Source organism: Felis catus, chromosome E2 (genome assembly GCF_018350175.1).
Source record: "Felis catus isolate Fca126 chromosome E2, F.catus_Fca126_mat1.0, whole genome shotgun sequence".
In the NCBI taxonomy this organism is placed as follows: Eukaryota; Metazoa; Chordata; class Mammalia; order Carnivora; family Felidae; genus Felis; species Felis catus.
The window spans coordinates 7,964,823-7,978,905 of NC_058382.1; the positions used below are offsets into that span (position 1 = coordinate 7,964,823).

General features: G+C 52.4%; 1 protein-coding gene across 1 annotated transcript; it reads right to left on the bottom strand.

Annotated features, from left to right (window-relative positions):
• Window positions 1-3,905: 3,905 nt before the first annotated feature.
• On the bottom strand, window positions 3,906-13,431 carry SIGLEC11 (sialic acid binding Ig like lectin 11). The gene is given in 10 exon segments (XM_011289698.4): window positions 3,906-4,495; window positions 6,279-6,360; window positions 6,647-6,743; window positions 6,999-7,289; window positions 7,379-7,636; window positions 11,835-11,882; window positions 12,082-12,366; window positions 12,745-13,104; window positions 13,107-13,124; window positions 13,214-13,431. Coding segments are annotated over 10 exon segments (1,668 nt in total). The 5' UTR covers window positions 13,251-13,431; the 3' UTR covers window positions 3,906-4,303.
• Window positions 13,432-14,083: the final 652 nt, after the last annotated feature.

The window sequence follows — 14,083 nt, forward strand, 5'->3', positions numbered from 1 at the left end:
TATTTCTTGAATTTGTGCTGCGTGACACACATCATGCTGCACAGAGGATCCTGATGAACAAGACACACCGAGGTCTTTGAGCTGGTGGAACTTCCAGGCCAGTGGAAGGGGAAGGCATTAAATGAGATGACTGAGTTGTGCTCCACATGCTGGAGAAAAGGCATGGTGCTGTGATGGAGACCAAGGGGCCCAGGGCCGGGGGTACCTTTACAGAGAGTCCGGACAGAGAGAGTGTGGAGGAGGCTGACGCAGCCGCCCCCCTGGGACAGTGAGGCCCAGGCAGTGGCTGAGGCTGGAGGAAGAGAGGGCCTGGGGAGAGATTTCAGAGGCAGCCCGGCCAGTGGCTAGACTGGAAGGGATTCAGAACAGGGAGGGTACGCTCACCTCCCAGACTCGGTCTTAAAGATCTGGAATCGTCCACCATTACTTTGGAATGGGGAGGTCAGAGGCCGGGTCGGGGAGGAGCCTGCTCTAATTCACCCTGATTCTTGCCTGACCAAGGCAGGCAGGGGAGATTGGCAGACTGATGATCACTTCCTGGGTGAAAGCAGGCGTGTGTAGCGCTTTCCAGAAGGGGATGTTCCTCAACGAGAAAGAACACTCGTCTGAAAATCTCCTGCTCAAAACCTCTCTTTGTTCATGAGTCCGCAACATTACAGGGACATCAGCTGCCCTTCAGGGCCCCAAATCAGGTAACAGGACGGTCTCAATGTCAGCACCTGGCCCTCCCATCCTCTGGCCACTCAGCGCACTTGCCCAGTTCCGGAAGCCCCTCTGTCCTCTGTCCTGTCTCTGAGCGAGCAAAGCCAGCCAGGACCCGGTGCTGCTCAGGCAGCGAAAGGATTTCTCATCTAGGATACTGCCCACATGGTCTCTGATCCTGCCTTTGTCTGTCTGCAGAGCCCTGTCCTTGACCTTGTGTGTTTTGGCAGCTTGTCCCCCAACCTCTGAAAGAGGAGGGTGCTGTCATCGGCATTAGATGAGAATCACATGGCCCAGGGGAGTAGAAATCACATGCCACCATGTGGTTGATGGTGGCTGAAGCCCACCCTTTGTCCTCTATGCCTCGCCTCTGCCCCCAAACTAGACCCTGGCCCAGAGTTAGATGTTTGTGGTCCAGGTGCTGGTGGTGGGTTTTTTTTAAATCATTTTTACTGCAGGACACCTCTGAGCCTTCAATATACACAGGTATGTAGTATGTCTCCAAGAACGGCCCCAGTAGGCATCTGAGAAGGACAAATCGTTTCTCTTTGCTTAAATATTTTTCTTGAGGTGCCTGGGTGGCTCAGTCGGTTAAGCGTCCGACTTCAACTCAGGTTGTGATCTCACAGTTTGTGAGTTCGAGCCCCACGTTGGGCTCTGTGCTGACAGCTCGGAGCCTGGAGCCTGCTTCGGATTCTGTGTCTCCCTCTCTCTCTGCCCCTCCCCTGCTCATGCTCTGTCTCTCTCTCAAAAATAGACATTGAGGGGCGCCTGGGTGGCGCAGTCGGTTAAGTGTCCGACTTCAGCCAGGTCACGATCTCGCGGTCCGTGAGTTCGAGCCCCGCGTCGGGCTCTGGGCTGATGGCTCAGAGCCTGGAGCCTGTTTCCGATTCTGTGTCTCCCTCTCTCTCTGCCCCTCCCCCGTTCATACTCTGTCTCTCTCTGTCCCAAATAAATAAATAAACGTTAAAAAAAAATTAAAAAAAATAGACATTGAAAAAATATTTTTTAAAAGAATAATACCCGATATCTGGTTAGCAATAGGATTACGCCAATTGAAAGAACAGAAAATGATGTTAAGTTCTCTGTGTTTTTTTTTTTTCCTTAAGTTTATTTATTTATTTTGAGAGAGGGAGAGCCAGTGGGGGAGGGGCAGCACAAGGTGGGGCTGGGGGGGGGGGGGTGATGAATCCCAAGCAGGCTCCATGCTGTCATCAAGGAGCCCAATGCAGGGCTGAAACTCATGAACCTGAGCCAAAATCAGGAGTCTGATGCTTAACCAACTGAGTCACCCACGTGTCCCAAGTGTTTTTTCCATGTTTACAAGAATATCTTGAATGTGTTAAAGAAAGAATTGATGAAAAATTTATCTCTTTATGTGCCAACACTTTTTTTAAATTTTTTTGTTTAATGTTTGTTTTTGAGAGAGACAGAGTGCAAGCAGGGGAGGTGCCAAGAGAGAGGGGACGCAGAATCCGAAGCAGGCTCCAGGCTCTGAGCTGTCAGCACAGAGCCCCACACGGGGCTCGAACTCACGAACCTTGACATCATGACTTGATCCAAAGTCGGTCGCTTAACCGACTGAGCCACCCAGGCACCCTATGTCAATGCTATTCTTAAAGGAGATACTACTTAGAACAGGAAGAGAATTTCTGACTTGAAGTGGATAGTTCCTGCATTTCCACGATGCCCTTTTCAAAACGATTTTATCCCTGAAGGATTTTATTCCTTTACATTAATGTCACTAACCCCCACCATGGGAACAAATGGAATCCTCCTATATAGTGTTGAAGAAGGTATGACATGAGAATAAATGCACTTATTTTCTCAGGAGACACCATTTTTAAAAGTTATTGATCGTGGGGCGCCTGGGTGGCGCAGTCGGTTAAGCGGCCGACTTCAGCCAGGTCACGATCTCGCGGTCCGTGAGTTCGAGCCCCGCGACGGGCTCTGGGTGGATGGCTCAGAGCCTGGAGCCTGTTTCCGATTCTGTGTCTCCCTCTCTCTCTGCCCCTCCCCCGTTCATGCTCTGTCTCTCTCTGTCCCAAAAATAAATAAATGTTGAAAAAAAATTAAAAAAAAAAGTTATTGATCGAGAGATGCAGCTAAGCAAATTGTGCCGTGAAAGATAGAATTCGACACAGCACTTTCTTTTTTTTTTAGATTTTTATTTTTAAGTAATCTCTACACCATGGGGGCTCGAACCCACGACTCTGAGATCAAGAGTCACATGCTCCACTGACTGAACCGGCCAGGTGCCCATTGACACATCAAAAAAAGTTTTTTTAATTTTTTCTTTAATGTTTACTTATTTTTTTAGACAGAGAGAGACAGAGCATGAGCGGGGGAGGGGAGAGAGAGAGGGAGACGCAGAATCCGAAGCAGGCTCCAGGCTCTGAGCTGTCAGCACAGAGCCCGATGCGGGGCTCGAACTCACGAACCGCGAGATCATGACCTGAGCTGAATTTGGACGCTTAACCGACTGAGCCACCCAGGCGCCGCGACACATCAAATTTAAAGAACCGTTAACTTTATGTCAACCCATGTTCACTGTGTTGGCCCATAATGCTAAGATTGAGCGCGTTTTCTCATTAATGAACACAGTAGAAGAAATTAAACGGAGATTCAATGGAAAAAAATAAATTGGATGTGACCACTGTAAAAACTATAGTGAAAATTAATAGCAAGAAACTGCGCTACAGTGAAGTCGGGAGGATTTGGCCGGGAGAGCGCTAATGCACTGCCACGCACAGTCAATTGCGGACCCAACCGGAAGAGGCCGACTTGACCTTGCGCGGGGTGGGCCTTGCATGGGGCTACTGCTCTACTAATCCAGTGGGAAGAGGAGAGGCTTTTCTTATCCCCACCCCTGCCCCCAAAGTTCAGCCAATGGGAAGCCAGCATACTTCCAAGCCTTCCCCCTTTGGCTTCTTTTCTCCATTAAACATGTGCCTCTCCTTCCTTCCCTAGACTCGCCTACGGTTTTGTTGCAAGTTGTGTGCCCACAACTGCAATTCTCTTTTCTTCCCCAACGAACCCGTTTTTGCTGGTAACGAAGCTGGCAGTTTTTCCTTTAAGGTGAACACATTTTACAATGTAAATGAAACACAGATCCTAACCGCAAGGAATCCCATAAGCGAATTCTACAAGAAGAAGAAACAACTGTTAAGGGGAACAAAAAACATCCGGGACGTACAAAGAAGGAGGGTATATAATTTAGATAACCTGTCATTTATTGCAGAAAATCCGGGAATGGTTTTCCGTGTGGTGACAATACACAAGTTGGGTTTCCAGAAAGCAGGCTCAGAGTGGGGCGGGGCGGGGGGCGGGTCAGGAATCCTCCTGACCAGGTCGGTTACCCTGGGAAGAGCCCGTGACCTCGGGCAAAGTGCTCTCTCTGCACCGGCTTGCAATTTATCGGTGACTGGCTGAAATGTGAGCCCAGCTCTGCCCATCCCCACACAGGTGGACGCCAACACACCACACCGGTTGGCGACCCGTTTCTGTGGAAAACTATTCACTCAGGAATTGTCCCGGAGGTGTCCCTTCTTGAGAAGCCCTGAGCCCTCTAGCCAGCGGTTGCAGGAGCTGGCTGGAGGCGTCACTTGCAGATCTTGATCTCTGAATACTCGGTGGTGCTGGTGGCCTCCGGGTCCGGAAGGTTCCAGGGCTTCAGCCCATGGAAGGTGAGAGAAGCGTAGTGGGGCTCCTTTCCCTCCTCCGAGGTGGGAGCGGCCATGGCTGGGGGCGGGTGGTCTAGGGGGGTGCTTGACCGATCCTCATGCTGGGAACCCTGAGTGGAGGGGAAAGAAGGGGGTCAAATTAGGATAACGGGAGCTGACAGATAGTGAGGGGAAGCAAGCCCAGAAGCTGGAAACCACTTAGTCTTTCATCATTCATTCCACAAGCATTGGCTGAGCCCCCATTCATTCATTCATTCACTCACTCATTCAATAAATACGTGAGAGTAAGAATGTCTCGCCCTTGGTAATCAATTGCCAGGCTCCTAGATGCCTCACCACAAGCCATCAGGGAGGCACTATTAGCCCCATTCATCAGGTGGAGAAACCGAGTCTAGGTAAATATTCCCAAATCACACATTCAGTTGTTGGTAGGGCCAAGATGAATGCCCAGGTCTCTCTGGCCCCAGTTCCTGCCACCTTATGGAAGAGCTGTCCCGTGTCAGACCCTGGCTACTCAATGGGGAACAAAGTAGACATCATCCATTACCTCCCACTAGCTTGCAGTAGGGGGCACTGACATTAAGGTAGTAGTCAATTATACTACTATCTAATAGCAAATTGAGATAGGATGCACAGAAATGGGGTGGGTGGTGTGAAAAGGACAGGGATTTGCGAAGAACCGAACTGCCCTCAGGGACCACTCCACATCTCAGAAATTTAGGCAAACACTATAACAAAATTGTAGCACAGACATTAAAATCAATTAAAACCAATGTTGGGGCGCCTGAGTGGCTCAGTCAGTTTAGCGTCCGACTCTTTTTTTTTTAATGTTTATTCATTTTTGAGAGGGGGGGGCAGAGCACGAGTGGGGGAGGGGCACCGAGAAGGAGGCACAGAATCCGAAGCAGGCTCCAGGCTGTCAGCACAGAGCCCGATGCAGGACTTGAACTCATGGACAGGGAGATCATGACCTGAGCCGAAGTCACATGCTTAACTGACTGAGCCACCCAGCATCTGACTCTTGATTTCGGCTCAGGTCATGATGATCTCATGGTTTGTGGGATCGACCCTGCGTCTGGTTCTGCGCTGACCGTGCGGAACCTGCTTGGCATTCTCTCTCTCTCTCTCTCTCTCTCTCTCTCTCTCTCTCTCCCCCTCTCTCTCTGCCCCTCCCCCACTTGCAGTCTTGTCTCTCTCTCTCTCTCTCAAAATAAATATATATATTTTTTCAATCAAAGGATATTGTGCGGTCAAGCGCTCACCACGCCCCAAACAGCTTATGTTAACAACGTGATTTCTGGTGAGGCCTTGGGCCACACAGTATCGGCTTGACCTCTAGAGGGCTGGACACCAACAACAAAGATTAGCCATACGGGGGCTCCATGCCTATGTCACCAACCCTCCAATAGAAACCTGGACACGTGGCCAGGGTGAGCTTCCCTGGTGGGCGTCTAACAGATTTCAGTGAGTTCAGAGTCCTTCTGGTGAGCTATTGAAGCTGAGAGTGTCTCGGGGACCCCTGAACTTTGTAGTTGGCAATAATTATTTGCGGGGTGGGATCTCCCTGGCATCCTGTGTTAGGGAGGAAAGAGAGGAAGGAAGGGAAAGTGGGTCCGGGGTCCAGAGAGACCTGAGGAGGTGGGGGTGGGGAGGGTCCAGGGTCCACAGGAAGCTGGACAGGCTGTGCAAGGTGGACAGGCTCCACAAGGTGAGTCGGAGAGCAGAGGGGCAAGTGACTCCCATGTGGCTGGATTGGGTGACTGAGTTGATGGGGACCCGAGACCAAAAGCCTGTCCGAGCGCGATGACCATCTAAGTCTTCTAGGGTGTGGCCGTGGCCATCCCAGGGTGGTGGCCACATGGGACCCCGACGGACAGAGGGCTCAGCACTCACCCAGGAGATGGGACCCAACATGCAGGCAGCTTCCTTGCCGCCAGCTGCTGTCTCTGGGGCCTGCTTCCTGCGGGTCTTCACTCTGCGGGGGAGGCCGGGACCTGTCAGCCTGGAGTGAGCTACTGTCCCCTGCTTAAGAGGCCGGCAAGGCTAAGCACGGCCGGAAGAGGGGACGCACGGAGCCCGCCGACCGGCGCAAACAGGCGTGATCAGGGCGGCAACAGCCCTCCTTTGATTCTCTGCCCCAGTGCCCCAATCTCGAAGCCTCGGCACCACCAGGGCTCCTCCCTCTGGGGCCGCCTGGGACCGTAGGACGCGGACCCCTTCCATCCCGCGCACCCGCCCTCTCTCCCAGGGACAACACTCACATGAAGAAGATGAGGCAAGGACAGAGACCGAGCAGGCCAGCGACACCAGCACCCCCGGCAGCCGCCAGAGCGAATCCTCCCCCAGGCAGAGGCTGCGCTGCAGAGGAGTGAGGTTTCCGGTGAGTCCCCTCCAAGCCCCAGGCCGCTTGTGCCCCTGCCTCCCGCAAACTTGGGCTCTCATGTTCTTCATCCCCCAACCTGCAGAAAACCCGGATTCTGCCCCCCTCCTTCCTCCTCTCTCTCACCCCTTCCCATCCAGACCCCGGCCCCACGCCCACCCAGACCGTCTTCTCCAGGATGCAGACTCCTTTCTCCCCCGGCTCTGCCCACCCTTCCCCCACAGCCCCCAGACCTGGCAGCAACACCAGGACCGCGGCGGTGCTCTGGGCCCCGTGCTCATTCCGGGCCTCACAGCCGAGTCTGAGGTCGGAGCGCAGCGGCCCCCTGAGGCTCAGGGAGCTGTTGGCCCAGGGCCCCTCTGAGCTGGAGGTGACGGTCAAGGAGGCGTCGCTGTGGTTCCCCTCCAGCAGCCCCTCCCCCAGCCGCCAGCGCAGGGTGGGGGCCGGCCGGGCTCGGGCGGAGCAGGTGCAGCCCAGCGCCTCGCCCTCCCAGGAGCAGGAGGGGCCGAGCAGCCGCGGGGGGCCTGCAGGGGGGGAGGGGCAGGGTCAGCGATGCCTCTGCTCCCCAGGCCCCGGGCGTCCCGCCCCCCCCCCCGGGGGTCCCCACACTCACAGACCACAGAGAGACGCAGGGAGACGTGCTGGGAGCCCCGAGCGTGCTGAGCTCCGCAGGTGAATTCGCCTTCGTGGCCCAACTCCACTCGGGGCAGCTCCAGGACCCCGGGCTTCCAAGGCTGGGACGGGCTCAGAGTCCGGCTCCCCTGGGCCCAGCTCAGTGTGGCCGGAGGGTTGCTGTCGGCGACACAGACCAGGAGCACAGATTCCCCTTCCAGGACTGGAAGAGATGAGCCATTCCCCGGGTATTTCAGTTCTGGAGGAAGAGAGAGAAAGAGCGAGGGTGAGCACCCCCAGCCCAGGGCCGAGGCCTATTTCTCTCTCCTCTCCATTTTCCATAAGTTGGGAAGGGATCTCCACGGGTAGGTTTTGTGTGTGTGTGTGTGTGTGTGTGTGTGTGTGTGTGTGTGTGTGTTTTATGTTTATTTAGTTTTGAGAGAGAGAGCGCGCGCAAGTAGGGGAGGGCAGAGAGAGAGGGAGACACAGAATCCAAAGCAGCCTCTGAGCTGTCAGCACAGAGCCCGACGCGGGTCTCGAACTCACGAACCGCGTGCGCATGACCTGAGCCACCCAGGCGCGCCAACCACAAGTAGTTTTTAAGCAGCTTTATTGTGATATGATTCACATACCATGCAGTTCCATGTATGTACCACTTAAAAAGGAGTCCTGCGGTGACCATTACCACAATCAGTTTCAGAACTTTTTCATCACCCCCAAAAAAGGCACCCCTCAGCTGCCTCCTCCGTTGCTCCCGTCCCCCAGCCCCTGGCAACCCCTAACCTACTTTCTGTCTCCACAGATCTGTCTCTTGTGGACATTGTATCCAAATAGAATCATAGGCCACTGTGGGCTTTTGTGTGCCTTGCGGTATGATGTTTCCAAGGTTCACCGCCTTGTAGCACCTGTCAGCGCTACACTCCCTTTCTTTCTTTCTTTCTTTTTTTAAAGTTTATTTACTTTGAGAGAGAATGAGCACGCGCAATCCAGCAAGCGCATGTGAGAGCGGGCAAGGAGCGGAGAGAGAAGGAGAGAGAGAATCCCAGTCCCCGTGCTGTCGGCACAGAACCCGCTGCAGGGCTCGGTCCCACGAACTGTGAGGTCACGAGCTGAACAGAAATCTACAGTTGGATGCTTAACTGACTGAGCCACCCAGGCGCCCCAGTGCTGGACTCACTTCTATGGCAGAATCATGTTCATTGCATGGATGGGCCACGTGGTGTCTATCTGTCCATCCACTGATGGACACTGGCTTCTTCAAGGCACACGCCCTTCGCTACACTTCTCTCTCTTTCCCCAGCTGCTGAACACCCCCGGCTCAAGTGCCCAAACTTCAAATACCAAACCCTTCAAGGCTCTTCAGGACTTGACCCCTACCTCTTCACCTCCTTTCCCCCAGTTGTCTCAGGATGAGTGGGGTGTCCACATTTTGCATTCTAAAAGTCACAAAGGAGGAAGGGGTGTTCTGAGAGAAGTCTCCCTTCCATGCTAACTAACCTGCAGGCAACAAATTCCTCTCGTCAAAGGCAACATTTATTGCCAGTTTCTTGTGTGGCCTTCCAGAGCTATTCCATAAGAGCCTTATCTAGTAACATTGAAATACACGTCCCTAAAATCCCACAGTTTTGTTCCTGGGCATGAAATTTATAGTCCCATCCCCCCGGGGTACCCTGGCACCCTCCAGGAGCTGGTTAGAAAGGCAGAACCATGGGGCGCCTGGATGGCTCTGTCGCTTAAGCCTCCAACTTTGGCTCAAGTTATGATCTCATGGTCATGAGTTCAGGCCCCCTATCAGGCTCCCTGCTGTCAGCACAGAACCAGCTTCAGATCCTCTTTCCTCCTCTCTCTCTGCTCCTCCCCTGCTCACGCTCATGCGCACCTGAGTGTTCTCTCTCTAAAAAATAAACATAGGGGCGCCTGGGTGGCTCAGTCGGTTGAGCGTCTGACTTCAGCTCAGGTCACGATCTCACGGTCCGCGAGTTCGAGCCCCGCATCGGGCTCTGGGCTGATGGCTCAGAGCCTGGAGCCTGCTTCCGATTCTGTGTCTCCCTCTCTCTCTGCCCCTCCCCCATTCGTGCTGTGTCTCTCTCTGTCTCAAAAATAAATAAAGGTTAAAAAAATTTAAAAAAATAAACATAAAAAAACAAAAAAAAGAATGCAGAACCAGAGGCCACACACGCCTCCTGAGTCACATCTGCATCGTCGCAAGATCCCTGAGAAATCTACGTGCCTTAAAGAAAGGCTCTTCTGTTGACAAGGGGAATGTTCCAAGTGGCATTATCATGAACACTGAAAACCGTGGACAACTCAAGTGCCTGTTGAAAATGGAACGTGAGGGACACCTGGGGGGCTCAGTCAGTTGAACGTCCGACTTCAGCTCAGGTCATGATCTCGTGGTTCGTGGGTTTAAGCCCTGAGTCCAGCTCCGCATACTGATGGTGTGGAGCCTGCTTGGGATCCTCTCTCTCTCTCTCTCTGCCCTCCCCCTCAAAAATAAATAAATACACTTTAAAATAGGGGCAGAGAGAGAGAGAGAGAGAGAGAGAGAGGAGAGAGAACTCCAAGCAGGCTCCTCAGTGTCAGCACAGAACCTGATGTAGGGCTCAGACTCACACACCGTGAGGTCATGAGCTGAGCCAAGATCAAGAGTCAGACACTTAACCGACTGAGCCACCCAGATGCCCCTAAAAAAATCTATCTATAGATATAGATGATATAGAGATAGAGATAGAGATAGAGACAGATGGATATATAAAAGAAAACATCATGCTAAGTGGAAGAAGCCAGACCAAAAGACCACATGCTGTAAGATTCCATTTGTATAAAATATCCGGAAAAGGCAAGTTCACGGCCAAAGAAAGTTGATTAGTGGCCAGGGGCTGCAGGGAGCGGGAAATAGGGAGTTATGGCTAGTGGGTACAGGGCTTTTTAGGGGGGGGGTGACGAGAATGCCTTGCAACTACATACAGCGGTGGTTTCACAACATCACAAATGTCCTAAATGTCACCGAACTTGCTCACTTTGAAAGGGCTGATTTCATGGGATGGGAGCTGAATTTCAACTTAAAAAGATAACTCAGACGTCAGAGAGGAACACGTATGTTTCAGTCCTGTGTCACATAAGCTTTCAAAAACACTGGCAAGCAAACATCGCGTAGAGATTCCAACATATTTGGTAAAATGGTAAGAAAAAAGGAAGATACGTGGATGTGTTAATTAACTAGATTGTGTGAATCCTTTAGCAGAGTAAACGTGTATCAAGTCTACACATATTGAATCTACCTATATCAAATCATCACGTTGTACACTTTGAATATATACAATTTATTCATCAATGACACCTTCGTCAAAAACAAAGTAAAATAAAGGCATTTGGGTGGCTCAGGTGGTTCAGCATCTGACTCTTGATTTTGGCTTCCGTCACGATCTCACAGTTTAGGAGATCGAGCCCCTCGTGGATCCTGCTTGGAATCCTCTCTCTCTCCCTCTCTCTCTGCTCCTCCCCCCACTCTGGCTCACTCGGGCTCTCTCTCTCTCTCTCAAAATAAACAAATAGGGGCGCCTGGGTGGCTCAGTCAGTTACATGCCTGACTCTGCCTCAGGTCGTGATCTCACAGTTGGTGGGTTCAAGCCCCATGTCGGGCTCTGTGCTGACAGCTTAGAGCCTGGAGCCTGCTTCGGATTCTGTGTCTCCCTCTCTGCCCCTCCCCTGCTCAACCTCAGTTTCTCTCTCTCCCTCAAAAAATAAATAAACATAAAAAATTTGTAATAAATACACTTTAAAAAATAAAGTAAAATTAAGTAGAAAGAATGATAACACAGCGTCCCGTGTGATGGCTTTCTCTGAGGCCAGATGAAAGGGGCTGAAATTAGGAAGGAGCATTCAGGGTGTTCCAAAAGTGGGGTTGCTGTTCCTTTTTTTTTTTTTTAAGTACCTCTATGCCCAATGTGCAGCTCGAACTCAGGACCCTGAGATCGAGAGTTGCACATTCCACCGACTGGGCCAGCCAGGCGCCCCTGTTCTAGTTCTTTTTTTTTTTTTTCAACGTTTTTATTTATTTTTGGGACAGAGAGAGACAGAGCATGAACGGGGGAGGGGCAGAGAGAGAGGGAGACACAGAATCGGAAACAGGCTCCAGGCTCGGAGCCATCAGCCCAGAGCCTGACTCGGGGCTCGAACTCACGGACTGCGAGATCATGACCTGAGCTGAAGTCGGACGCTTAACCGACCGAGCCACCCAGGCGCCCCATCTAGTTCTTAACCTCGTCACTGACCACCAAGGTGTTCATTTGGTGGTGATTCTCCATAACGTGCACGTATTTGACAAGTTGTCTTTGCGGCTAATGAATAGTAAGCAAAAACAATCCGTCACACAGCGAAAGGGAAGCCTCCTGACTCTGCTCTCGCTGTGCATCACCCTGGCCCTCCCGGGTTGGCTTCGAGGCCCTTGGACCCACCTGTGCAATTTCCTCGGGAGATGCCGATGGTCAAGTTCTGTGGAGCATCTAGGACAGAGAGACACAGAGAGGCATAGAGTCAAAGCTGGCCCTACCCCCGCCGCCCGCCCCCAGGAGACGCAGAAATGGAAATAGAAACAGACAAGTCCCGTGTCCCCCCTGCAGCCCCTCGGAGCCCCCTGTCCCGCCCCACAGGCATCTGCAGACAACTGAGTCCTGCCCCTGCCCCCCCCTCCCCCACTCTCACAGGAGACGTTGAGCGTAATGGTGCTTTGGGTGCTCACACCAGCCCTGGGGAAGGTCACATGACAGGTGAGGTTGGTGCCGTGGTCCTGCGGACGGGGGGTGAGCAGGATCTCCGAGGAGTTATAGGCCTCCAGGTCCGGTCCCGGAGGTCTGAGCGCAGCTCCCATCCAGGAGAGGGTGAGGGGCGTCACCCCATCACAGGCCCCGGGCACAGAGCATGTGAGGTGGCTGGGAGAGCCAGACGCCAGGGGCTCCTCGATACGGATATCCGGGGTCTGTGTCAGCGCTGGAGAGGAGACACGAGACCAGAGGGGACCCCTCTGTGTGTGCCTCTGAAAGAGGCACCCCAACCCTAAATTGACCACGCTCCACTGTTCCCCCCTTAAAGGTGAGCACCGGGGGCGCCTGGGGAGGGTGCTCAGTTGGTTAAGCATCTGACTTCAGCTCAGGTCATGATCTCACGGTTCGGTTTGCGGGTTCGAGCCCCACATTGGGCAGGGCTCCATGCTGATAGTGCGGGGCCTGCTAGGGATTCTCTCTCTCTCTCAAAAATAAATAAATAAACTTAAAAAAAAAAAAAAGGTGAGCAGCAGGAGGTCCATGTCTGCCCTCGAAGACGTGCTCCCCCATCCCTGTCACGGACTCTCTCGGGGCCCCTCCATACCTCTTACAGTCACAGTGAGCAGGTCACTTTGGTAACTGTGTCTCATGGAACCTATGTCCAGTTGAAAATAATACTTTCCACTGTCTCCCTTCTGGGCGTCTGTGATGTTCAGGGAGCAGTCCCCGTCCCCAGGGTCTCCGGCGAGGTGAAATGAAAATCTGTTCTTCCTCTTTGCGCCCTTGGCAGGGTTGTTTGTGGCCATGAGAACATCCCCTTTGGAGTTATAGGTTTTCCGGAACCAGGAGCCGTAAACAGGTGCAGAGGGGCTCCTGCGAACCCCGGGGTGGGAGACGGTGCAGGGAACGTGGACACACAGGCCCTCCTGCACCGTCACGGACTTCTGCACCTGTAGCTTGTACCCGGATTCTCCTGCAGGGACCCTGGGGGCACACTGAGGCTCAGCGACAGTGACAGGCGAAGCCCCTGCCCGCCCCCCCCCCCTCCCGACCCCGGCCCTCAACCCACTCACCTGCCCACAGCAGCGGCAGCAGCAAAGGCAGCAGCATCTCTGGGGTCCCCAGGGCTGGGCCCGCCACCGAACGGTCTGGCTTCTAGGCGTGCCTGTCTGTCCTGGAAGGAAGCTCCAACAGGAAGCTTCTTGTGGGGGAAGAAGTGGAGAGTGACCATCCACAGAAGAGGAACCGCAGGAAGGGAACCACAATGGCCTGGAGAATCCCTTCTTCCAACTTCTCCTTTCATAGAAGGCAGCAACAGGGCAGAAAGGGTTCAAGGCTGGGCCTCAACAGGGAAGGAGCCCTGTTCCAGCCTTGGGGGTGGGGGTGGGTGGGTGGGGAGGACAGTCCTGGCAGTGGGGGCTCTCGGGGGAGTCAGTGAGTAAGGGCTCCAGGTGAGGTACTGGAGGCAGAATTCTCTTTCTTTCTTTCTTTCTTTCTTTCTTTCTTTCTTTCTTTCTTTCTCAGGATTCTTTCTTTCTTTCTTTCTTTCTTTCTTTCTTTCTTTCTTTCTTTCTTTCTTTCTTTCTCAGAATTCTTTCTCAGAATTCTTTCTTTCTCAGAATTCTTTCTTTCTTTTCTTTCTTTCTTTCTTTCTTTCTCAGAATTCATTCATTCTTTCTTTCTTTTCTTTCTCTTTCTTTCTTTCTCCCTTTCTTTCCTCTTTCTTTCTTTCTCAGAATTCATTCATTCTTTCTTTCTTTCTTTCTTTTCTTTCTTTTTTCTTTCTTTCTTTCTTTCTTTCTATCTTTCCTCTTTCTTTTCTTTCTCTTTCTTTCTTTCTCCCTTTCTTCTTTCTTTCTTTCTTTCTTTCTTTCTCAGAATTCATTCTTTCTTTTTCTTTCTTTCTTTCTTTTCTTTCTTTCTTTCTTTCTTTCTTTCTTTCT